This window comes from Electrophorus electricus, chromosome 19 (assembly GCF_041902795.1).
Source record: "Electrophorus electricus isolate QZ-2024a chromosome 19, ASM4190279v1, whole genome shotgun sequence".
Lineage (NCBI taxonomy): Eukaryota > Metazoa > Chordata > Actinopteri > Gymnotiformes > Gymnotidae > Electrophorus > Electrophorus electricus.
In genome coordinates, this window is record NC_137515.1 from 13,687,003 (window position 1) to 13,713,416 (window position 26,414).

Sequence of the window (26,414 nt, forward strand, 5' to 3'; positions counted from 1 at the left end):
TTGAGGACCTGCTTTATACTATAAGTGCGTGTACAATGCTTTCCTTCTGATTTCTGCCTCTTGGTTCCCGTGTGATTGGAGAATCCCTAGTTATTTGTATCTGTCCTCTACGTCTGTTATACAATGCCATAAACGTTCCTCTTTGGAAGCACTTTGATTAACATTAGTTTGCCTGCATAATACCTTGCTAGTTAACAACAAACAAGCGAGTACAGAAGATGCCGCTTTAGAGGCTAGCTAGTTGGTTTTCCAAGAAAGTAAATCAATACAAAAAGGATCGGTTAAATCAAAATGCAAAATCACAAATAAAATATTCGTTTCAATTAGTGCATATAAAACGCACTGAGAAAGCGCATAAACTCCGCCTGTTGGTGATTTTAAATGACATTCACAGATTATGGGTCTGAACCAATTAGGTTTGTTGCGCCTTCGAGGTCGAGGTGCCTTCAGAACAGTTTTGAGCGTCTTACTGGAAGTACTTGTTACATTTCTATTTTAGTTTCAGTTAAAAGCATTTGTGCACCATACGGTAGTATAGTATAGTAGCTATGTCAAATATAGCCTATTTCAGTATCAAGTATGAACATACGTTTGCATGCTCTCAGGTATTCTTGAGAGAATATTCTTGTTCGTATGCAATTGCACACAATTCTGATATTGAAGCGCTATTTGTATATCCCTCAAAACAAATTTATTGCATTGCCTTTTAACACGTTAAGCTAAACAATCAATGCATTTACAAAACATTTTTGGAAGCTGACCGATTAACCCACACTGAAAAATAATTAGGTTATGTCAGATTTAACTGATATTTCCTATCGCACTGACAACAGCCTACGGGCGTTGTATATAGAATATCCGAAAGTGGCTTTCATTTGTGTATCTGCAACTATTGCGCACCCTCTGGAGGTCAAGGTTGATGGGTCAGATAGGAGCAGATAACCCAGCACCCTCGCTGCTCTTTCCAGTAGTTCTCAAATCATCATGGCGGATACTCACACGCTCAGCAACAATAACCATGTCCCCATTTTATTTTCTTTTTCTGTCTTTTCGCGACCATCGTCTGTCCCCATCGGCTCTGGCTATGAAGTGCTTACCCAGAAGTTTCTATCTATATACGGTTCTCAAATCGACGTGCATCGTAAATTTTTGATTCAGGTGTTCTCCGAGGAATGGGGACAGTACATTGATTTGCCGAAGGGATTTGCGGTATCGGATAAATGCAAGCTTCGATTAGTTCCTCTTCAGATGGATGTAAGACGCTTTCCTTTACTTTATTTGTTAGGTGTGCGTTTTCATTTTGCACGGAGAGGTGCAGTGTTAATACACGCGGGTCAGGCTAGTTGGCGAAACTGACGTTAGGTAGCAGGTAGCGTACTAACTTCGCCGCCTGCACGTTGGATTGTCACGGTGGGGCTAGCTACTAGCTTGCTAGCCAACACGCCACTTTTATAAGGCTTTGCTTTTGTAAACGATAGGTACGGCCCTTTTTATAATATCGAGAACAACACTTAAACGGTCCAACTTGTTGATTGTGTGCAAAGTTAAAGTGAAATGTCATTGTTTTGACATCAAGTTGCTAGCTCGCTATTATTTTTGGGCAAAGGAAGGTCATAAACATTGATTCAGAGTTAGACTCGGGTAGAGACAGCATCTTTAACTTTCACTGGTTTTGTCGCCTTATTACTCGTGCAATTGAACAGTCTGTTTCTGTTAGCAATCTATAAGTCTCATTACGATTCTCAGTTGCCATGAAAATGCGAACAGTGCCGTATTTATATCTGGGGAAAAGTGAAGTTGACGCTCTTAAAATGGGACGCAAAATCCTCATATTTTACAGCTTTGTGTGATGCAGTGGAAATGCACGCATGCGACGCTAAGATCAAACATGTTTTGAGAAAACAAATTAAAAATTGTTAACAAATTGTCAATTTTGTAGGAAACAGCTGTAATTAACTGCATATTGTCCTCTAGTATTGCCATCCTAAATCCCATCCAGATGATTGTATTACTGTGTTACGTATTGTACTGGGTTTAGAGGCAGCATTATGTTTCTGTGATAACCGATCTCCAGTTACAGTTAATCAACAGACTGAACTAGAAACGTGACCATTTGGTTTAGGGTCTATACTACAGTCCTTATGTTTTGGCTTTGTGTAATGCCTATACTAATGGTAGATCGGTTTTACTGAATTCCAGAATGGATGAGCTGGAACCTGGAGTAGATTACACTATCATAAAGTGAAATGGAGTACAATACATTACAGGGAGCTTAATGGGATATAAATAGCAATAAAGGTGAGTTGTTTGCTGTGTGTATTTGAGCTTCTGACTTCTGTTCCCTTCCTGTAGATCGCAACACTGGGCAATCTTTCTCCTGCTACCACTGTTTTCTTCTGCTGTGACATGCAGGAACGATTCAGACCTGCCATCAAGTATTTTGGTGACATCATAAGTGTGGGGCAGAGACTGGTAAGATTGTCATTGTCTGCCCCCATTTATCCCTCTTTCCGTCATAATCCATTTTTCATGGTTACTTGACTGTCTCCGTTCAGTACATTTATAAACAACTGAATGACACTGTGCAGGCTTAGCACTGCATGGAGACAATAAGGTCGGACATTTCTATAGAAGAGGCTTTTTGTAGCATTGTTGCATTTTTGTGAACTCTATTTAGAAACAGTTTATCATTAGGTAAGATGGTGCTAATTGTGACCTTGATTTGCTTTGTGTATATCCTTTGTCCCGGTTTCTCTAGAGGCTGGCTTTTGTGTTGCATAATCCATTTTGGTCATAGATTGAGGTCAATTTAGTCATTAGAGGGGTTTAGTGGGGCTAATTTAAAAGCAACAACCACCAGCAAAATAATGTTTCTCAGTTTCCAATGTTTCTAAATGTCATTTGGTGGCTTATGCTTATTTGAGCATTGATTTCATGAATATGTACCTCCAGTTAGGAATATTAAGTTGTATACACCACCTGAGCTTGTACTTTTTGTCAGTGAACTCAAAAACAGCATTGATGGTTAGCCACTTCTTTAGACAGAATTTTACATATCTTATACTGCCTATCTCCACAAACAGAGTAGCAAAACTGTACCTACAGAGTGAAACAAGTTGCAGGCTCCTAAGATTTGATGTAGTTGAACTAAGCCAAAAGTCTCTTGGTTCTCATTCTGGTTCTCTGCCCATATACTTGTTTTATCTGTTAAGCAGAGGTAAATTTTTGTCCTTGTGTGTTGAAGCTCCAGGGGGCTCGTATTCTGGGGATTCCTGTCATTGTATCAGAGCAGTACCCCAAAGGCCTGGGCAGCACTGTGCAGGAGATGGATTTGAGTGGGGTCAAGATGGTCTTCCCCAAAACCAAGTTCTCCATGGTGCTTCCAGAGGTGGAGGCTGCCCTGGCTGAGGTTCCAGGAGTTCGAAGCATTGTGCTCTTTGGAGTTGAGGTTGGTTGCTCTTATGCCTTACCTACTTGCTAATAATATTGCTGGTTTTTTTTTTAAATGGATGTGTTAAAGTAGTTAATTTAGCTGGTACAATTGTTTGTGCAGGCAATTTGAAGAGTCATGAACTGGAGCATTTTGGGACAACCTGTCTGTTCTAGATTGTTTGTTCTAAGTGTGTGGGATTTAAAAACTTTAAAGTCTCTAAAGAAATGCTTCAAACAACAAATAAATGTGGGTAATATTGAATTAAGTACAGCTTTCTAAATGAATGAAATTTTAGTTTTTCTTTCTAGTTTGTTTCAATCCATCACAATATGGTTGTGTTTGGCTGAATCACCCCTTTTCATTTTAACAGTAGTTTATGGTCTGATTATTTGTAGCACATTACTATCACTATATGAGTTTATTCTTTTATAGTTTTGTAGACACTTTTTATATTGCTTTGTTTTTGTTAAAATTTCATTTAACTTTCATCTTTTGTGTGATGTTTATATGTATTTTGTATGACTGGCAATAGACAGTAAAAATTGCCAACCATAATGTCAACCTGTTGTTCCTGTAGACACATGTATGTATTCAACAAACGGCTCTGGACCTGATTGGGAGGGGTTTTGAAGTACACATTGTAGCTGATGCGACATCCTCCAGGAGCATGATGGACAGAATGTTTGCACTAGAGGTAATCTGCAAAAAAACGGAATATGCCTAAAAAGATGTGGCTTGTGTATGAACAGTCCATGGTTCATGACTCTGATATTTATGTCCTTTGAAAACAAACCTGTGTTGCAGCTTAATACACTTTCCAGCCTGTGGCCTCTTGTTTTGAAGCTGATGAACAGCCAACAGAAATTTGTTTGTCATCAGGGGCTATGGATGGTATTTGAGTGATGACTCACCTTTGTTATTCACTTTTTGATGTGGTAGGATTTAATAGGAACACCCAAGGCTGAAGGGACACACATTCTACACAGTCTTTGATGTTTGATTTCTATTTTACCCAGTGACGTGTCATGGTCACCATTGCAGAGTTTCTAAAGGAGATGACCGATTTCTCATTTCCATGTTGGCCATTGTTGTCTTCTACATTCTACATAGAGCCTTTCTATACAATTCTGCAGGGTACATTGTATTTGTTTGGCACTTTGAGGCATTTGGTAGTTTCTGAGCATTCAGGATTTTCTGTAGAATTCTTCCCATCCGAACCACTAGTAATCATATCATATTGAAAATTGGAAAACCAGGTATATTTTTAGCAGTGGTATATTCTAGATTATAAGAAGATCCGTGTATTTCTACACACATGCAGTTTTCCTTCAGGCTGGTAGAGGCTAATCTTTAATTCTATATTTAAGTGTCAGACATTTTAATATTTCAGGTTATTTTAATTACATTTTTGTTTGTTTCTGCACTATAAGGCTTTACTGTTTGTTTTCGACACTTCTCAGCCATGTTTCTCTTGATATTTACCAGCATAACCAATGTGATTACATTAGGTGTGTGTGTGTGTGTGTGTGTGTGTGTGTGTGTGTGTGTGTGTGTGTGTGTGTGTGTGTGTGTGTGTGTGTGTGTGTGTGTGTGTGTGTGTGTCAATCAGATGGGACCAGGTTGCATTATTTATCCTTGGTCTGTTGGTTGTCTCATACCCATTTGTGTGTCCCTCGGTCTCATAGTGTTTATAGTGCTTTAAATTGGGGTGTTTGCACCAGCACTGGTTTTAGCATCTCAGTGGAATAATTCTTCAGCATAACTAAAAGCACCTTTTGTTATTTCCCATTCTCACAGGGTGTTCAATTTGGTCCAGATATGTTTTTGGTAAGAATATTGATACTTGGTGCGATTTATAAGCTTGTGGTACTGTAGCCTTTTTGTTCATTTTCTCTTGATCAGCGTCTTGCTCGTACTGGGATCATCGTCACCACCAGCGAGTCCATCCTTCTGCAGCTTGTGGCCGACAAAGATCATCCTAAATTCAAAGAGATCCAGAACATCATTAAGGCCAGTGCTCCCGAGTCAGGACTGCTGTCCAAAGTTTGAGCAGAACACGTCGTGCTTGCGTTCACCCGGTTCCCATTTCTGAAGCCGCCTCTAAAATAGCTCTTAAAAATTCTACAGAAGTTGTTTAGATTTGATGCATGAATTTGCTCATTAAGATTTTCAGATGTATATTTAATAATGTATCACAGTTTGTTCCAACATTGTTTTTCTTTGTGGACAGGTAAAAATGGTGGTGTATTTAGGTGACTGTGAATTGTGGCATTTGCTCTTAGATGTCTGTTTGCTTGGCAAAAAATGTAATAGTTTACCTTAAGCTGCACAAGTGTTTATTGGATGCATTGTTTTTGGGGGAAAAAACCCATTTTGAAACAAATTAAGTCAGAAGAATATCATGCCGTTTAACATTTAAGGACACTGAAGTTTTAAAGGTAGACAGCCATGAAAATGGACATGATAGATGTGTGTCCTTACTTTATGAGCCTTTAAACATTTTCTCCTGCTAGACTTTTAGAAAACACTACCCCAAACCCAAGTGTCCACTTAGAATCTGTTTAACAGTCATTTTAAATTTTTATGGCCAAGTAGGTTGGGATAGGTTCATTACAGTGTTGCAGTAATGACCCATGTTGAGTTGCTTGTAAAAATTCAAGACTCTTGGGTGGTGAATTGAAGGTACATTTGACAAATTAATGAACCATAGAAGCATAAGTCGGGCTACTTTAGTTTGTTCAATTCTTGATACCTATTAGAGGAACACTTAGAATTTGGGTAGTACTATTTTCCTGTGGTGTATTGCTTCAATAGGGCTAAGTAGGGAGTGAAATAAACGTATAAGGGACTGTTGTTTAAAAAAATAAATAAATAAAAAATCCCAACCTGTTATCACCTAAACAGCTTCTATTTCCCTTAAAACCTCAGCAACAATTTGTGCTTTTCTTTTTTTTTTCATGACAGAAAACCTATATTCTCAGCTGACTGTATGTTACTGCATTGAAGTCCTCTGAGAGACGAGTGCTGATACCAATAGCAGACTACCTCTCAAGTTACTCATTTTCTCAAACTTGTGAACATTTGTTGCAAGTTATTAACATCCTCCTAAAATCATAACTGTCATTGTATATGAATGCTGCATTAAGAAATGTAATTATAAAAATAATGGTGGAATTAGAATGAGAGAATTTGAAATGGTATGATATATTCTGCAGGATGGTTCAGGCTCATTGACTATCGGGGAAGTTAATCAAAGCTAAAAAAATGTGCTTCACATGTTAATGTTCATAAATTCCTTTAGTTTTAACTTAACCTTGAAAAGTGTTTATTGTCTATTGTCTTTTTTTTTTGTTTTTTGGTTTCTGTGTTTTCTGTTTGACTTTGTGCACAAACGCCCAAGCAGCACTAGTCATGCACTGTATATATAAGCCTGTATAGACTGTAGGTCTATTAGGTCTGTATAGACTGTAGGTCTATTAGGTCTGTATAGACTGTAGGTCTATTAGGTCTGTATAGACTGAAGGTCTATTAGGTCTGTATAGACTGAAGGTCTATTGGGTCTGTATAGACTGTAGGTCTATTGGGTCTGTATAGACTGTAGGTCTATTGGGTCTGTATAGACTGAAGGTCTATTGGGTCTGTATAGACTGTAGGTCTATTGGGTCTGTATAGACTGAAGGCTCCCCACTGCCCTTCCCTTCACTCTGTCATTCCTTTTGTTACATATTTTAATGATCTGAATGCACCAGCTTTTCTCAGACATGGTTTTCTCTCTTTTGATTTATATTAAAACCTTTATTACTGTTTTCATTTGCAAAAAAGGCATGCAAAGACTCAGCCCCACATTGCATAAAAACTTTGGTATGGCGGCATTTTGTAATTTAATAAAAAAATAAAATCAATCACTAGTTGAAAATATCTGGTAGATTCTGCAGCTACAGTTGCTGTCAAACCCTGTGAGGGAAAGGCAGGAAAATGCAGCCGTTTTTGTTCTTTGATGACACGTGTTTATTTTGAAGAAAACTGAATGAATAAGCAAGGTGTTAGTTTTCAGTATTCACATTGATTATAGGAGTGTTCATATTAAAAAAAAAAACAACTTATTACCATAGCAAGGACTTTTGTAAAAAGTAAAAAAAAAAATAAAAATAAAAAAAAAGTCACATGGAACGTTACTGCCACATGATGTTCACTGTTGTAAATTACATGGGAGAAAATGGCATATAGTAATGGAAAAGCAGACTCAATGATCAGGATGAGGGAAGGCCTATTTTGAGTTCCTCATGAAGAGTAGCATAAATTTTAGTAGTTATGATGGTATGAAAAGTCCCTGTAGTTTCATCATTAAGACTTTGTTCTGATAATCAAGGCAGTAAGTACATAGTTCCAGTCTGAATGATAATTCCTTGTCTCTGCCATGGGTGATGGTCATCACACTGAGCATGCTGTCCTGCACCATTTCTCTCTTTTTTTTTAAATGTGTCTTACACATATTTCATTGCAAACCTCCTGACAAATTGACTCATTGAGACTATTAAGTATATCCAAAGTAAGGGAAAAACTGTATGTAAAACTCCTACTGGTAGTATGAATATCTTGGTAAAACACAGGAATATGTAGTGCCTATTTATGAAAGTCCATACTGATTGTATTTCCAGATAGCCTATTCTTGATGTGACAAAATAGGCTTGTTAACACTACTGTGTAAGAGCATCTACATTTTTGTAACAGCTAATGTGGTGTGTGAAATGTTTATATGAAATACTGTAAGTTTTGTAAATGCAAGCATTATTGATCTATTGGGTAATTGCCCCATAGATCAAAGCTCAAAGGAAATAAGTGGGTAAAGAATCTATGAGATAAAAGTTATTTCTAAACCTTCATTATCCTGCCCAATATGTGATTTATTGATCATGTGAACTAGGTGATATTCAAATTGTGAAGTCATCCTGAAGGCATCCTTTAATAAAAAAAGATGAAGTGTTATAAATTCCATCAGCTGTGGCAAGCTATCTAGTCAAATTAATCATGAATAGAGATCACACCTAGGTGGAGGCATTCTGTTATCTGTGATAACCAATAAGGCGCTGAGAGGACTTGCCTAAGAGATGCTGAAAAGCCAAATTACAAACAAAAGGCAGTCATTTAAAGGCAATAAAAATAATCATTTGCAATATATTTTTAAACACCTCAAACAAGTTCCCCAAAGAGGCCATTACGGTGCTGGCAGACAGCTGAAGCCTTTAGAGTAGAACCATTCTTTGTTGGATAATGTAATGGGTACCAATATTTTTATGGTACTGGAAAAAACATGACACACATCATTCATGGGCTGAAAGTAAGATGAGGTGATCACCACAGGGTAAGCTCTAGATTGTCTAAACTTTGTCCAGCTCCAGTGGCAATGTTAAGGAGAAATACTAATTCTTGTAAGACATTTCTTACAGGAATAAAATTGATTATTGAAGATGATCTGCCAATAGTATATTCCCCCCCAATGCATAGCAGTATGTGAATAGATTGAATGGAATGTAGGCTAGCATAGATGAGACACAGTAACTCATACAAAATATGAATTCTGCCTTGATAATTACAGTTAGACTGAAATTCATCATCAAGATATGCGAGTGTGTGAACGAGAGTGAGAGGACAGTACAAAACTTTGTACACATGATTCTCTGTGACATGTTGATAAAATAATAACTACAGACAGTTCACAATGACAAATAGTACACATCTTGAGGGCATAGTAAATAAGGGAACCATGCTGTATTTCAAGATGATCCCCACCTATGAACAATTTTCATATTATCGAAGGTCTGCAAAAGGAAAACATTTGGTCATTATAATGCTTAAATAATGTATAAATTGTATTTTCTCAATGTGTTACCAATTTGGATCTCTGTATTATGCGAACCTATTAAGACATTTATGCAGTATCAACATCTTTCTGGAGTTTAATTTCACCTAATGCTAAAGTTAACATCAATTATTACAATTCATTGGAGCTCCACAGGTAGTCCTGAGATATGAAATGGCAACAGAGTGTTTTTGAAAATATATATATTAAAAATAGTTATATTATGCACGGTCTAGCAGAAATTATCATACTCCGGCACAACTACTGTTTTAAAAAAGCCATATTTTCACATGGGTTTCAGGCCACTTGGTGGCACTACTGTTCTGTAGGATGTCCTAGGGGCGTTGTACTGCTTCGAATTACACCCTTGAACAAACTCGTTCAATATTCAAACAATACAAGCACTGAATGCACAGATAGATCTGTGTAATGTCCACGTGGGAGAAGTTCAGAGTCATTGCTATGGTTTCACAAATCAGTCTTTACTTCATGTCACCACAATTGGTACTGCAATGACGATCACAAGTAGGCAAATAGACAGAAGGACCAAAGTCAATATTTTACACATCTTGTTTCTTTTCAGTTCTGCTTCTTTCTTCTTCAGGAGGACGTCAAAGCCCGGGGTGTAGAGATCTTCCAGCCAAAAATTTAGTTTCATAGGGTCTTCCTATAAGAGAAGAAAACCATCTTTAGTCATCCTCTAGCCACATTCACCGCAAAGAGAGCATGTTTTAAAAAATAAAACCCTTCTAATGAGTCAGCTCATCACAGAAGGCTGTACAGATGCACTTCAAATGCAGCATCTCAGACTAGAGATTTGATGCAATTCTACATATATATAGCAACAGAATTTGATTTTGTCCATTATGAGGCCAAGACAATCCTTTAAAAATGTCCATGCCAAAAGAAGAGGCAGGATTAACCGTGGGTACTCAAGCCTTTTTTTCAATAATATCAGTCTAATATATTAATATCAGTCTAATTAGTTTAATGGTGAACTAAACATCAGCAAGCATGCTTAGTTCTCTAAAGACATTGATGGAGTTGAGAATACGTTTCCTTTCAGTGGACAAGGGAATTTAAAACTTGCTCTATAATGCTAATTTGGATGTGGCTATCACAATATCGGATTTTCACTGTACGATTATCTTGGCCAAAAGAATTGACGATAATGATATTATTATGATTCCCATATAAATTTTGAACAAAATGTATACAAGACGCTACCCCTTTTATAGAAACTGAACCCACTGAGCATGTCCTGATCAGGCAGAATGGAAAATAATTCATATGAAAGCTGTATATTAGCAGGCTACAGCTCCTTTAGCTACAGACGTATTTGTTGTGCATACATGACCTACAGTGAGTAACTGATGTTTGTCTAGTTAATATATACTTGCTAAATTCCAGTGTATGTCGCTAGAATTAAATGTTTATTAGCCTTTCATGCTAATCTGGTACTGATATTAGTTTATGATGACGATCTGGTATTTATTTTAGCATATGACGCGTGATCATATATATTAGTTGTAAGATAAGTGTTAGGCATCTGATACTTTGCTAAAATAATAATGTTCATAGCTGTAATACTAACCAATGCTATATTATATATTTTGTTTTATATAAATGTTTTCTTCTTTCCTGTATTATTTCAGACCACAACAGCTGTCACCTTTTCTAAAAATCATATGGTGTTTCAAGCCTAGTAAATTTCCAAGTTTACCATAGAAACGTCTCCCTTAGTTAATGCTACTGGTGCTGGATTATTAATATTATCATATGTGTATTATTAACACATAACACATATTATCTGTATTTCATTTTTTAAATATTGCGATTATCGTCAACACCCGCATATTGCCCCACCTCTACTTCAGAAGCATGCTGTCTATGCATCTGAATTATAGAGACATAAAAGGTATTAGGACTTATAAAGTAATTATGGGTCATGTGGTTCTATGCCATTCATTATTAAAAATTAAGCCTGATATTGGGCCTGACTTCTTTGAAAAACCTTGACTTTTGGTGAGGACTGCCCTACTCTTCTTAATCTTCTAATCGTGTATTGGTAGGGTGACATTACATCTGCTGACATTTGAACTCTTTAGGATCAAATAACAGTGTGAGCTGCTTACACCAGTATTTATTGTAACCAGCTTCAATCCCTCACAGCTTTGTCCTTCTGTGCTGTTTACAGCCTTGCAACAGTGTTTTCCTTCTGTGTTTAATACAGTAGTTCTGGGACTCCATGTTACTAATAGAGAAGTATCTGTTAAAGCAAATAAAAACGTTTAACCCTGTGTCCATTTCATAACTACAGCCTCTGCATGTTTTGTAAATTATACTTCAGCGGTAAATAGAAACAACAAAAAAAAACAAAAAAAAACCATGCAGACTCAATCTACTTATCCGGTGTTGCTGTTGGTGTGACCTTCCCAAATAGCATTGCTTTGTACCTTTAGATAATCGGCCAGGTTGCCGTTCGCAGACTGTCTGTCATAGTCCTCAATTGTCCAGCAGGGTCTGGACCTCTGGTTCTCTTCAGTAACAGTCCTTGTGTCTGTGTAGAGGGGATTTTGTTTGAGTTTTGGTTTCAGTGTGAGTGGTGTGACGTGCTGCTCCAGCTCTCTGTCGCTGAGCTTGGGACTGCCCCCCGATGGTGGCAGCTTTTCTGCCCCTCTCACGCCCCTCTGCTCTCTCTAAAGGGGAAAAGAGGATGGAAATTAAGGTGAGAAGCCAATGAAAATGTCAGACATATATTTGACCGGGATATTACTGATGAAAGGTAGGCTTTAATGAGTGATGATGAATTATTTATTCTCCATAAAGATGTCATACTTTGAAATAATCTTGTATAAATAATGAAAGCCTCCGGCAGTAACCTTAGGGTGTTCAGTGAGATTGATTTCACACAGGCTGTGAAATACTGAAATTCACTCAGACTTGGTGTTATTTGTTTCCTGTGAAGAACATTTGTGAAATCTATATAAATGTAATTTTTATGTGTTTCAATAAATTGTGAAACATTACATAGCATTCTTTTGATGTGAGCCTGTCATGGGGAATGCGTGTTCAAATGAGAAATCCATGAGAAATCTCTCAAAAACAAGTTCAAATTCATATTGGAAAAGACAGGTTGAATGATGTAAAGGTCACCACCTTTCTTGCATCTGTATATTAGGTAATATATAACACAGGTAATTACATTTACCTGATGCTTTTATCCAAAGCAACTTACAATTATGACTGAGTACAACTTGAGCAATTAAGGGTCTTGCTCAGGCACCCACCAGTGGCAACTTGTGGTGGGGCTTGAACCAGCAACCTTCCAATGAATGTGTTTTCAAGCCACTGACTTGTCTAAATTCCTTTTGCTCTATTACTCCCCCCCTCTACAGTCAAGCCTGTTGTGATCATGGCACTAAACTGTCTAGCTGTTGGTGCCTACCTGTGAATATAATTTGTTGTGCCATTGCTTCTGGCTGGAAAGCACTGCCCCAATCTGGAACATTCCGTGGGTAGCTGGTAGCATCCCCACGTCGAGCTGGAGAAGTTTCTCTGGATGGTTATTGTTGGGCAGAACGGTGATGTCCATGTTCTTCGCCAAGACAACATGAGCTTCAGTGTCTGACACACTCTTATTGCACTAATTACTTATTAATGAAGAGTGAGCTGTCAGTGGCAGGTTTGTGTAACACAATCTAACACCACTGGCCTGCTGACAGCACTAAACCCACAGGATCTCCCCAATACCGAAAATGTTTCTTGGGTTTTGATTATTTATTTATTTATTTATTTGTCTTTGGGATGGCGAACTTAAATTCAGTCTTTGTGTTCCAGCAAGTCACTTTACAAACAGCTTTTTAGCTTCTTGGAAAAAGATTGGAACACGTTCTGGCTTTTAGAAGACTTACTATTCAATATCTTCTTATTGTACTTCATTAGGGAGCATCTGGTTATGTGCACAATGCAGGTACCTTTTTAGGTATTTTTACACTCCAATTAAAGCCATATTGTAGTTATCCAGTATTTGGCCCCCATTTCTGAACCTCCTTGCACAATCTAATGCTTTGCATACTCTAACATGGGTGATTCAAGCAAGTGCCAATGCAGAAGCAGGGGAAAGTGTTACACTGCAGAGGGTGTTATAGCCAAGAACCACTTCTATTCCTGTGCATTATGTTCTGGGTTATGCCATATTTACTACCACTAGAGGGTGACATGTACTGGTTGATAATTTAGCTGACACAGCTCAGAGTGAGTCATCGCAAAGGGTCCACGTTTTAGAGAGGTAACTTTTACCTTTGTTTAGGCACACGCCAGCTGTTCTTCTCCATCGCCACGTCACCTAGCCGTTGCCAGCTCTCAAGTTGGCCATTGTCATTTTGCCACTATTTGACAAATCCCAGTGATTTTCTGAGCATTTATTATGCATTTTTTTGAAAATATAAACCATGTTAAATGGGAATGTTTTAAAATGGATTCTCGTATTAAATACAGTTACCCGTTTTATTACTAGATTACAGCTTCATGAAAGTGACTCAGTACTTGTGTTGACTATAATGCAAAACCACAAGCAGTATCAAGCATCTCAATGCAATGTAGCCCACAGGGCTCAAGGAGTGTAATGATTTCATCTGCTTGAACTCATCACCTAATTGTCTTAATGAGATGACTTGGGGTGCAAGAGCAGGGAAATGCCAAATTCTGCAAGAACCTACACTTACACGCCTTCCCTAACCTACAAGCCTTTCAGCAAGGCAGGCTTTTTCATTTTGTATGATGTCCCTCTGATGGATTCTGCAGAGGAGAAGGATACACCACTGGGGGCCAATCAACATATATTACGATGGATTATAAGCACTTATCATTAAGACTGCAAAAATACAATGTGTACCTAGAACATCAATGTGGAAACTCAGACCCAGCAAAAATGTAACAATGAATCCATTGACAAATTTCAAGAAGAAAGGCCAGTTACTCAGTGACAGTTGTGAGCTGTATTGGCTTTGTTAGCCTCTTAAATAATACAACCTTAATATTGGCAAATAAGTTCTTATGAGCTCTCAGACAAAAGGAATGAAGTATCTTAAATTTGAATTTGCAGAGCATGTTTTCGGCCAGGTGAAACTAGAGGGGGAAATAGAAAAGCTCTTCAGGACGAACTGCAGCACCCATAAAACGTTATCGCCCTTAAAGCCACAAACATCACAACGAGATCACTGTGATGTACAGCCCCGCGCTTCACTGGATTTCCCTGAAGACGTCAGTTTGGGAAGAGGACCAGCCTGCTTCGCTCCGCCCAGTGACTGACAAGCGAAAAAACTCCCCTTACTTTTGTTGCAGGGCTTGTGTGGAAGCGACTGCAATCGGACGAAGACCTCACTTGAAAGGCGAAAAAGTATAGAAGTCAGACAAGCTAGCCAAGTTATTTGGAGTCAAATTGTAAACATATGTCAAACTGTAAACAAAATGGCGAGACAACGGAGGATGTGATAGCAAACGGAATCGCTGCCTAACCTGGGTGAAGTGTGAAACTGCCTTGATATTTTGAAAGGGAGCCTTGAGATCACTATGGCAGAGAACAAGCCCGTCTCTGTTCGGGAAAGGAAAAGAGTCAACTTCATAAATTGCAGGCTTATGGAATGTTTGCTGCTTTGCTGAGATAATGAAGAGTTTACGCTACGCTCTTCCCTTTGTAACGTATTTCACAGTAACTCTCTGTCACGCAGGACTCTAACATTTACTGTGGATTTTCCGAAAGACCAACTGCTACAATAATGTAATTTAACAAATCCACACCATCGTTGTCCGAAGTGATCGGACAAACGTTACGTTTGCTACATCTGGAGGATGTCCGCGCGCTTGAAAAAGGTCAACTCTTACCTTCAGGTAGCATTACGTGCTCGTGAATCCTACTTATAATCATGCTTGTCAGTCAAATTCAAATAAACAGTAAACTTGGGAAAAATCAAGAATAACCTGTTTATCTTCTTTGTACAACTGTCGTCATTTGTGTTATAACCATGGCAGTTAGATTCAGAAGACCGTGGATGAGTGTAATTGTCGGGGTCGTTCTTGGATTTACCGCTGCATCTTGGTTGATCGTGCCCATGGTTGTAGACACCAGCGGCAAAAAGCGAAGAGCTTCAATTTGCTCATACTACAGCAATACTGGGAGCCTAGGTAAAGTTTTGGAAATTGACAGCAGCCCCACGACTGGTAATGTTTTGGGAACGGACCAGCACCGTCCCTTGTCCAGCCAAGAGGGTAGCGAAGAGGAAAGTATGTACAGGACAGGCAATGGCGGCGAAGACGGCGCAGGACCCATTCCCCCATCTAAGCACTTTCTTTATGTGGGTGTCATGACAGCCAAAAAGTATCTGGACTCCAGAGCAGTTGCTGCTTATAAGACATGGACGCAAAGTATACCGGGGAAGGTCGAATTCTTTTCAAGCGAAGGTTCTGAAACGGTGCAGCTTCCAGTTCCTCTGCCCATCGTCTCATTGGCTGGTGTAGATGATTCATATCCTCCGCAAAAGAAATCTTTTATGATGCTGAAGTACATGCATGACCGTTACCTGCACAAGTATGAATGGTTTATGAGAGCAGACGACGACGTCTACATCAGAGGTGAATATACGCAGTTGTTATGTGAAAGCTGCCGTTCGACCCTTTGTGCCAGGCATGCGATTATAGAATGACACTGCATGGGCACCTTCCAAACACTTTGAGGAGTTAAAGTTTTTAAATGTGTCCAGCTGCACGCAGTCTATGCAGGTTTCAGTATAAGGAATATAGTATAGATAAGGACTATATAGTCTATATCAAGATTATCTTGCCTAGTGTCCTGGATAGCCAGATAAGAGGTATTATTCCAAAGGGGCAAATATTCTTAAGAATGAGAACCTCAAACTTAAGAAATGGAGGAGCCCATTTGTTTTCAAAAATACCTACTATATTCAGTGAAGTCACAAATAAGAGAATATTTTATTGATCCTGAAGGAAATTGCAACAGCTATAGCCTCTATTTTATGTACTTTCTTTATTAAGATTATCCAGTTTTGGCAACAGTTCCTTATGCACTGGGCTGTGCAGGTCAGATCTTATTGTGCTGTCCCCCATTCAATTATTTAGCTGTGAATTGGTTCAACCTCTTCACCTTACGACTACAATAAGCTGCACTTACACCATATTTGTACTTGTGCACCACAAGGATTTATGTTTAGAATAATTATGATTGAGCACTGAAATATTAGCTATCCTTAATATCTAAAAATAGTTATCTTTACCGGGAAAATGTATTCGAGTATTAGTTATTAATTATGCTTGTAATCACTACTTTTGTATTTCTACATGCAGTCTAATATTGGTGTGACTGCCCTATGAGGAATAGTAAAAGTTATAGCCCAATACCTGGTCACTACGGTGAACTTACATTTATGCCCTGTTCTGTTCATGGGCTCTGGGAGTTGCGCTATTCAAATGGATTACATGTAAAATGTACAGCATTCATTAAAGTATAAAAAGTAATTGCAAGGGTTTATATTTCTGATATTAGTTTCTGAATTTAAAAAAACCTTTAAGTTTCCTGGGCTGATGATTTTAAGTTTGGGGATGTGTTATTTATTTATTACTAAATTATCTCAGTTTTCCTCCAGATTCATATTAGTTTGTTACTGTCTCATAAAATTTTAATTCTAATGAAAAGCATAATTTAGTTGCTAAACTACAAAACATTGATAAAAGAAGATAATACATTATTTTGGTCATTTTAAGCATTGCAATAAATAAAATGAAATAGGCAAGAAAAAAAAGGCCAAACCTGCCATAAAGGCTTAGCAGGGCACATAAACATTGCAGATTAAAACACTGTAGACGTCATCTAAAGTATTGGTGATATACAGTACTGGGCTGTCACTATGTATAGTACTTGTTTAACACATCTCATAATCTATAACAAGATGGTATATTTTCACACTTTATTCGCTGTAAGTCTGACATGGACTGTAAGATATATGTTGTTCTTGTCAAAGTGATTGACCGAGCACTGAAATCGAGGAACAGTACCAGGACTAGATGTCCTGTAATATCCTTTTTTTTAATGAACCCTGTCATATAAACACTGGGGTGAAAAACATTACTTATTAGGTCATGAAAGAGCATAGAATGCTCCTAAAACATGCACAATGTATTTTCTTTAAGTGCAAATGTTTGTAAGTATAAGGGTAACCAAAATGTTACATTTTGCTTTCCTATTGCTCACTTCCTCTTGGACTCTCTTTCTGTGTCTCCTCCTCTCAGGTGAAAAGCTGGAGCTCTTCCTACGCTCCCTCAACAGCACTAAGCCACTGTACCTGGGCCAAACGGGTCTGGGCACCACAGAGGAGCTGGGCAAACTGGCCTTGGAGCCGGGTGAGAACTTCTGCATGGGGGGCCCCGGCATGATCTTCAGCCGTGAGGTGCTCCGCAGAATGGTGCCCAACATCGGCACCTGCCTGAGGGAGATGTACACCACTCATGAGGATGTGGAGGTGGGCCGCTGCGTCAGGCGTTTTGGAGGGACCCAGTGTGTCTGGTCCTACGAGGTAATAAGCCGTTGTTTATGTATTTGGACAATGCGGAGATGTATTTTGTGGTGTCGATGTATTCTAAGCAATTGATATAATGAAGGTTTCAGAAATAGGACTACATTTTTTTCAGTATAAATATATTTTGTGTATTAGCCCTTTCGACTCAGCAGTATTCAAGTTCTATTCTTTCTCAGGTTTTATTGAGCAAGTGTTTTAGCTTTTGCAAGTAAATGATGTAATTTGTCCACTAACCGAAATAAGGTAACTGACATTTTTTGTCGAAACTACATTTTGTTTTAAAAATCGTTTAATTATTGCTTTCAATAACTTTGTGCAGAGTGGTTTGCCATTGGCAGGGCAATGAAAAAGGCTCTTTGTACCAGTATATCTACTAGTACTATTTATTAATGTGTGGGCTGATAGATTGTTCTAAACAGGAGTCATACCTTCACTGCACAAATAATGAAACCATACTATTTGTAACTGAAAGATTTGGACATGCAGTAGTGACTGGAAAAATACACAGCACGAGTGACATTATTCTTACTTGTGGGTAGAAGTATTTATATATGTGGATATGAATTACTCAGATCTGTTCTTATTTGAAGAATCATCTCTTTGATGCTGTGCTTTGATTTGATGTCCTTCTATAAGTTCTTAGTAATAATTGTCTGCGGCAACCTGCATTTCTCAAAAATATTTAAGGAAACGGGTTTACAGGAATTAGGGATTAGATATTTTGGATATCACTTTTCTTTTTTCCCCTGCTTGTAACAAACAATCTTCGTTAGCAATTGTATGTTAGTTCTGCACTTCTGCTCAGTAGCGGTTAAATCTCTAAACCTCTATATTTCACAACTCTGTTTTTTGCACAGTTCTGCCATGCTTTTTACCTTAGTATCTATAAGATCCAGCTGCATTTTTACATGTTAAAACCAACTTGCTCACGCCCCGTGAGGTGCATAGAGTGTAAAGCACAAATAAAAGGTAGATGATGTGTGAGCACTTCATTATCTAAATGCAGAATGTTGCCAGATGTTCTGTTGGTCTGGGGACTGTCCCTAAGTCAAGTCGTGGATGACAGGTGTGCTGGTACTGTGCTGCTTGGCTCTCTCTGGTCAACAAAACCTTGAAGTGAATTCAGCATTGTTAAGGGCATTCTCCCACAGGCACTCTCACAGTGTGGCCGCCTGATTCTATTATCACTCTCTTAACTTTGTCCCGGCTTCTTCATTATTAATGAGGCTGGTAGGCCTGAATACAGAGCGGTGCTGAGTATTGGTTTGCTCTTTGCTGTGTTTCCCATGAAAGGAAATTTAGCTCAAACACCCACCATATGCAAACAACCGCAGGCAAAGTGCTCTAGACACTGGCAGAGAGAAAAGCATATTAAACTATTTAACGGTACTCAGTGGGGTCGCATTCTGCATCTTATAATTCTGTGGTTCGCTGTAGATTAAGGAGTTAACAAATCTTTACAAATAATTCGACTGAAGTTTTGAATACCACTTCTCTTGCATTCACAATCCTGAGTTCCATTTCTCAGCCCACTCCACATAATATAGTTATTGAATGATAGAATTATAGATTATATGAATTTGAACCCATATAACTTCCCAAAGCAGACGTTTCTTAACCATGGCACTTCATTCACGGAAGTTTTTCCTAACATATGTGACACTTTTGTTTCAAGTTTTTTTTTTAAAGGTACAGTTTTGTAATCCCTCGCAAATGGCTTTCATGGTCTGGAGAACTTCATATGCATATTGATTGAAGTGGAGTCCTCTCACTCTCCCCAGGGCTGGAGTCGGGTTAAACCCTCACTGGTATCATGCGCTCCTGTTCTGTGCCAGTGCTGATGAGATTCTGTCTGTCTCCTCAATAATGAGAGTATTTATGCACATGTATGATGTTTAATTCATTGCCTGTCATCGTGGTGTAGGCACACTTATTTATTTATTTCATTGTGATGATGACTTCAAAGGGGTTTTCACTTTGGGCATTTACAAATTAGAGTTTTGTTTTATTCAGTCTCGATATATATATGTTTCCATTAGTGCACATTTTGCTGCAGTGGTTCCCACAGCAACTTTAGAATAGGCTCTTTATAAGACTTGAAATAAAGCAAGTTTGTAAAAAATTGTGAATTTCATAATGCAGTTAGCTCAACATTATCTAAAACTGAGCCTTATGGAACATGGAACTGCCATTCATTACTAATTAATTGGATTAGTCACCTCCGGAGGAGAGCCCTCCCTACTAAAGACTTCATAGTGAGAGCATTTATGGCCTGCGGAGTTAATATAGCAGCTGACAATCAGCCATTAGAGATTGTGTGCTTTAACATTAGACTTTTAGGGATTTTTGTTTATTCACATGAACACCCCTTTGGAATGAACCCTATTTCTCTGTTTAGACTCTTAGGTCCAACTGTATAAACATCACAATGCCACAGCAAAGTACATCTTCACATTGGCTTCAGCAGGAATTCAAGGCAATCGGAGCCAACTTCTTCTCTAAACAAAACTGAGAACAGAATCCCTCCCACGAACACAACACTCCTCCAAAATCTCCAACATTCCTTCTGTGTGCCTTTAGACAATGCCATTTACTCCGCATACATGTTCAAACAGTATTTGCACACATGGTAGACAGTGACCCTTAGAATAATTGCCACCTTTGGTTAAGAAGAACACAAAATGCTTAAAATGTATTTGTTCATGAAAATGAGAAATCTGAGAGGTAAAACAGGTAAAATTATTGTTTTATCAAAAATGTGTCACAATGGCACCCCTGCATTTAGTACTCTGTGCACCCTACGTTTACTAAGATAACAGCCCTGAGATTTCTCTGATTGCTGAAAGAGATCCCATTCCTCCATTCTTCTACATATGATGGAACTAATGCTGCAGGAAGCTCATAAGTATAGCCTGCTTAATCACATTAACATTTGTTATCCGCTCAACTTGTGCTGGGCTTCTGTGTGAAGTAGTTGGATTGATGTAACACACTGAAACAGCCATTCTCTGGAGCTTTTCAAAGGGTTCAGTGGAAGAATAATTCAAGGCATTAAAAAGACTCCATCTTAGTTTTCAAAGATGGTTGCATGTAGTGCCAAAACATTGGAGACATTTGAAAAAGCCTTTTAGAAGGTGGGAAGGTTGGTGCAATGAACCCAGTGTGGCCCAAACAAAATATATGCTAACAGTTCCAAAGATGGCTACCTGTATGACATAGTTCAGCAACCTATTATAGGCAAGGCAGGTATAATCTCAAAGCTTACACTCTGTAGCATTTTCATATTATTGCACAAAATATTCTAACATTATGATGTATAAATTTCATGATGCACAATTTTACTTTCAAAGGTAATATGAATGATTGTTTGAGAAGATAATAATTATTCTGCTTGTACTTACATTCTACTTCACCCAACCCTCCTGTCTTTTTTATGACCAGTAACATGGGATTGATTATCCTTGTGAATTAGCTATGTTGATATTGATTACCTCTGCTAAAATGATCAATAATTTGTAACATCTGCTCCAAAGAGCCGAATCACTTTCTATTGTCTTAATCAGAGTGTTAATTTATATTTGCAGTCTGCAGCATTTTGTTTTGTTCACTATCATTGCATATCATATTCAGGTAACTGGGGGATTGGTTGCCTTCAGGTGACTGTACTTCACTAGCCGGTAGCAGTCAGAACACCATTGTTAAAGCTTTTTGTTTTTAAATTGAAATAGTTTTTGTATTATAACCAGGTGACTTTTTGGATAATGCTTAAATTGTGCTTCTGGCCTTTCTCATCATGCAATGTTTTGTAGGCTTGCACTTCAAAAGGTGTGTGTGTGTGTGTGTGTCTGTGTGTGTGTGTGTGTGTGTGTGTGTGTGAAAGATTCGCATGTACGCACATACACCAATTTCATAGTTTTTGCGCATGGTAATGGAGCATGCAACTCTCACATTTACACTCAGATTTTAGTTGGGTATGTGCCTGTGACGAGAAAATAGAGTGTGCAGATCATGTTTGTGAAACGCTCCTTATTGCTGAATAGCAGTTCAACGGTAAGTCTGTGATCAGGAAGTTGCTAATCTATTAGGGTTTCCTGCAGAAAAGCAGATAGGCAAGGTGCTATGCATCAGTTTTAAGGATGTGGCACAAACAAGCCACCCCCATCCCAGTAAAGATGTGGGGTAGTAAACTATGGATCATTATACAGACCTTATTACACCAGTTTGTCTTGCTTATGATGTTTTGTGCAGCTTCTTAACTGATGACACTGACATGTTCCATTAGTGTCCAACTTTTAATGTTAGTATGTGTTTTTGTATTACGCTGGAAGCTGGAGGAGGGTGTTGTTAGGGGTCTACACGGAGAGCAGAGTGTTATCTAAAGTGACTTAACATGACATGTTTTGCTTTGTTTTTTTTCCTTTTTTTTTTTGTAGCTTTATCTGAATGAAAACCATTTCATTTAACCCGAGCCCATGATCTTTGAAAATTTGTGTGTTGTTGGGATAGACTGCTAGAATGACCTTCACTCATCTCCTCCATTTTCCGGCTGGACTAATTGTTTAAGTTGTTTTTGTTTGGTTAACTTCTATCAGTTACGCTCCTTCTTCATAACCAACTACTTGAGCAGGAGCTGTCTGATTTTTTATTGTAATTGTTAGGCATGATAGTGATTGAGTATGTCATGAAAATAGTTTGTTTCAGTAGCCACCTTATGCTCTGTTGAAATTGTCTGAGGTTTGTCAGATGGGGCACCTATGAATATCTGTTATGCTCACAAAGCGCTCAACATCTGTGATTGGTCTGTGCATTCTCAGTTCTTATTAAATAAGTTGTTCTATTTTATATTTGACATTACTTTGATGCAGTGTATACTTGACATGTTGCATGTAAAAAGCCTATTAACTATTAACTGCTCTAATAGGACAGTTGCATGAATTCAGTGGATATGCAAAAGATGTGTTTGCATCAACAGTATCTTCAATTCAGTAGACTTAACAAGAGCTACATCAATTGTGTATATATTGTATATACAATTATAAGTAAAGCACATTTATTTCCAATCATGTGAGAAACAAAATGGCAGAAATATAAGATGATATTGGCATTAGTGGCACTGTGTCTTTCATGCACATTCAGACAAATGGGGAAATGCAAAGTCCTACTCAAGCTTGCCGGTTCAAAATGGCACATGTAGGCTGACTATGTAATGGTGCATCGTTTGACTCTGTAATGCCATGCTGTAATTAGATCTCCCAGAATGCAAGTTACATTCATTCAGACTCTGAGGTCATTTACCTTGATCCATTTGCCAGTGTGGATCATAAATTACATGGAAATGAAATGTATTAGCATTACATTACTGTGTCAGATAAGCTCGCTAAGCTTGCTAAACCAAGTACCACCTACTGGTTCAGAACTGGAAGAATGATTTGAGAGAAGCTCCGCCTCCTCCTTCCGCCCACCTCCCCTCTGGAACGCCACTGAAAGTGCTAATCTTGCCATCTGCCCTCCAACTGGAGCCAGAGGCGCATGCCAGGAGGATGGAGCTTCTTGTTCAAATGTCAAAACATTGAACTTCAAGGTCTCTGTTGTCTCTTTTCGCTTCATTGCCTCTTTCTATATTCAGGGATAATATTAAGGAGAGCGCCTCCGTGTGGAGTAATGCACCAAATTAGAACGCTGCTTACAAGTGTGTCTCGATGTCTTTATAAGACTGTTGCCATTTAATGACAAAGATACTGCCTCATGAAGCAAATACCACAGTGTCAGCTATAGCTGAGAGTCTAAGAGAATGCAGTTGTCTGCATTACCAGGGAAGGACCTGGATGTCATTCTGTCCTTCACAGCTGTGGATAAATATAAATTGCCAGATAAAAACCCACTCTGGGGGGCAAAAAAAGAACATGCTCAGTTAAAGCCACCTTGACTGTCCCGTGAAGGAATCCAAGAACACTGAATTTTTTGCTGTTGTCTTTCCTCCACACTGCAACCTGACAGTGTTAGAGATTTATTATTGGTTCACACATGAAAGTGTCCAGTTGGCACCTCTTTGTTATCATCTTGCTTGAAACAGAAAGAAATATGGTGTCTTATGAGGGGAACCAAAAGAATCAGCCCAATACCAATAAGGTTTAGACTGTAAATCTCTTTTTAATGAGTTGGTTTTAGTTGTCATGATCAGGAAATCATGTAGTGATTGCAACAGGCCTAAATGTAACACTTATATACTTTCAGACAGGAAAATATGTTTGGGAATGGTAATACAGAGTGGGTTTGTTAACATAGATTGTTAAGGATAAGGGGTAAAAGAATCACTGCTTAATGCAGCATAAATGCTGGTTCAGGGCTAATCGAAAGCCTACTGCCAAACTGGAAAAGCACTGAACGGAATTAGAATAACCTGTTTACCCCAGAAATGCATATCATTCTGCAATATGTCTTAGCAGATTCAGTATTCTACACCACAATAAACACAGAATATGCACAAATTAGTTGAGTTTGCAAATATTTAAGAATAGACAACAACAAAAAAATTGTCGTGTTTATAAAATTTCCAATTTGCCATTAATGCAAGTGGTCGTATGAAATCTGTGTGTGATCTGTAGTGCAGTGTATGCTGGGTAAATATGTGCGCTACATCAGTACTGGCTTTGAGGAAGGAGCATGCACACTAGTATTCCTGTGCTCGAGCGCACAGCCGCCTGTGGGTCACAGAAAGGTGCAGTGTGAAAACTGCCTGTGCCAAAAGCCCTGACAGATGGTTGCTGTGAGAACTGGTGCCTGTGTGTGTGCCTGTGTGTGTGTGTGTGTGTGTGTGTGTATGTATGTGTGTGTGCATGTGCATGTGCATGGATGTGTTTGTGCTTATGTATACTTGTGTTTCTGTTCAATAATCTAATTGAATATCCAAGTAACTTGATTTGGAATATTGTTCAAAACCAGTGAATAGTTTATTTCTCCATCTTTTTAAAAATTTTACTTTTAAGAATCTCCCTGGAGGTTACATTAAAATCAGTGTATTGTGGAGAATAGAGACATCCTGCACATTCAACAATCCCTAGTGTTGACTTAAAACCAAAAGTAATCATATTATGAGTTTTAGGAAGGGCTTAAATGAACATAGGCTAAGCTATACAAATTCAGCACTGTCATTGTCATTTTGCTGTATAATAAGGGCACTGTTAGCGGCTCTTCATAAGTGTGAGGTTTCACATCTTAGACATCGAAATTGGCACACCTCTGACTGTTATATACCTCTGTGACTCATGGACATTGAGTGTCACTGTGAATATACTTCAGATATTTGTGATTTCTGCTAAATTGCTAAATAAATGTGTGTTGCTTGTTGCCTATGCCCCAATTCAAATAGAACAACCCCTCATAAAGGTAATATGAAAAAGGCACTAACTAGGTAGCAAATGATTCACTTTACATTTCTGGTTCTGTATTTTCCTTAAAGGCAGGCATAAGGGAGGCCCAGGATTAACAATGCCAAGCTTAAATCTGTGCTTTTACCCTGAGTCATCAACGCGTGCGTGCATGCATGCACACATACAGGCACACATACAAACACACACACACACATACACACACACACACAGACGAGAGAGTGCCTTCCTTGTAAAATGTATCTCTGTTTATAACTGACAAAGCTGTTCTTGTGCAAAAGTGTATAAAGATGAGGCACGTCACTGTCTAAAGATGAAGAGCTTACACAGACGTACTCCATCCCCTACCACTGCCACGCATACAAACAGAAATCCGTCCCCGCATGACTCTCTGCACTCTGTCAGAACCTTGGTCCTCGCTTGCGGTGAAATCCAAGCTCTCCCATGGATCTGTTTTAGGTCACTCTTCCTGCACCACTTTGACTTGCCCGTATGTGCCGCTGCTCGTGGTTCTGGCCGCTGCGTGTTGACTCAGGCACTCTGTTTGCTAACGTGGCTCCGTGCTCGGCGGCAGCAGTGCCCAAGGCCAGCCTGGGCAATGCTGGCCTTGCCCCACGTCCACACCTTCACACTCGCTGACCTGGCTTCACCCTCACTTGTGATAACTGCTTGTGTGCACATATACACCAGCCATGTTCCAGAGACCAAGGAGAGAAGGCTTGGACCAGTACATAGATGCACCTACTCCGTAAATCGCTAACTCCTGTAAACATAGTTAATGTAAAATTCCTAAAAGCACTTCCAGTTGTGTCTTTTTGTGTTAGACCTTTTGTGTTTTTAATAAACACAATTTTTTATATTATAAAATAATCTCCTCTCTGTGGTCATTAAATCATTTTGTAAAATTCAATGGGCAAGAAAGGATCACAGTAGTTGCAGTCATGCAAATTAAATGCAAATGATAACAGTGTGCTGGAAAATAATGTATGCAAATTACATTTTTCTTGCAGTATATATGATATATATGACATCTGAAATATATTACTATATATACAGGTCTATACAGGTCTATATATAGAATCTGCTTGTTTTCCTGAATAGCACTGATGAGTCTACAGTGCACTAAGCTCATAAGCCTGTGT

At 38.6% G+C, this 26,414-nt stretch overlaps 3 protein-coding genes across 3 annotated transcripts in view; 2 read left to right on the top strand and 1 right to left on the bottom strand.

Moving 5' to 3' along the window:
- The first annotated feature begins 959 nt into the window (after positions 1-959).
- isoc1 (isochorismatase domain containing 1) lies at positions 960-8,316 on the top strand. Its single transcript, XM_027016121.3, has 5 exons — positions 960-1,254; positions 2,353-2,472; positions 3,245-3,448; positions 4,011-4,127; positions 5,336-8,316. Exons 1-5 carry the CDS (start codon positions 985-987, stop codon positions 5,480-5,482), a joined length of 858 nt encoding a protein of 285 aa, XP_026871922.2. The 5' UTR covers positions 960-984; the 3' UTR covers positions 5,483-8,316.
- A 134-nt stretch (positions 8,317-8,450) lies between these two features.
- minar2 (membrane integral NOTCH2 associated receptor 2) lies at positions 8,451-12,888 on the bottom strand. Its single transcript, XM_081702741.1, has 3 exons — positions 12,742-12,888; positions 11,750-11,983; positions 8,451-9,960 (listed from the first exon to the last, which is right to left on the bottom strand). Exons 1-3 carry the CDS (start codon positions 12,886-12,888, stop codon positions 9,781-9,783), a joined length of 561 nt encoding a protein of 186 aa, XP_081558867.1. The 3' UTR covers positions 8,451-9,780.
- Positions 12,889-14,561: 1,673 nt separating this feature from the next.
- chsy3 (chondroitin sulfate synthase 3) overlaps positions 14,562-26,414 on the top strand; it is a 32,707-nt gene continuing 20,854 nt past the window's right edge. Inside the window, exons 1-2 of the mRNA XM_027016149.3 lie at positions 14,562-15,926; positions 17,598-17,881. Of these exons, the coding sequence (XP_026871950.2) occupies positions 15,320-15,926; positions 17,598-17,881 (891 nt within the window). The 5' untranslated portion in view covers positions 14,562-15,319. The remainder of the gene's footprint in view (positions 15,927-17,597; positions 17,882-26,414) is intronic.

Excerpts from the sequence above, each read along its gene's own strand:
- minar2 (XM_081702741.1), bottom strand. The coding sequence starts at position 12,888 with ATGGACATCACCGTTCTGCCCAACAATAACCATCCAGAGAAACTTCTC. Across the intron at positions 11,984-12,741 it reads ACAACAAATTATATTCACAG|AGGGGCGTGAGAGGGGCAGA; the intron begins GTAGGCACCAAC and ends TAGAGAGAGCAG. Across the intron at positions 9,961-11,749 it reads ACCTGGCCGATTATCTAAAG|GAAGACCCTATGAAACTAAA; the intron begins GTACAAAGCAAT and ends CTTCTCTTATAG.
- isoc1 (XM_027016121.3), top strand. The coding sequence starts at position 985 with ATGGCGGATACTCACACGCTCAGCAACAATAACCATGTCCCCATTTTA. Across the intron at positions 1,255-2,352 it reads TAGTTCCTCTTCAGATGGAT|ATCGCAACACTGGGCAATCT; the intron begins GTAAGACGCTTT and ends CCCTTCCTGTAG. Across the intron at positions 4,128-5,335 it reads ACAGAATGTTTGCACTAGAG|CGTCTTGCTCGTACTGGGAT; the intron begins GTAATCTGCAAA and ends TCTCTTGATCAG.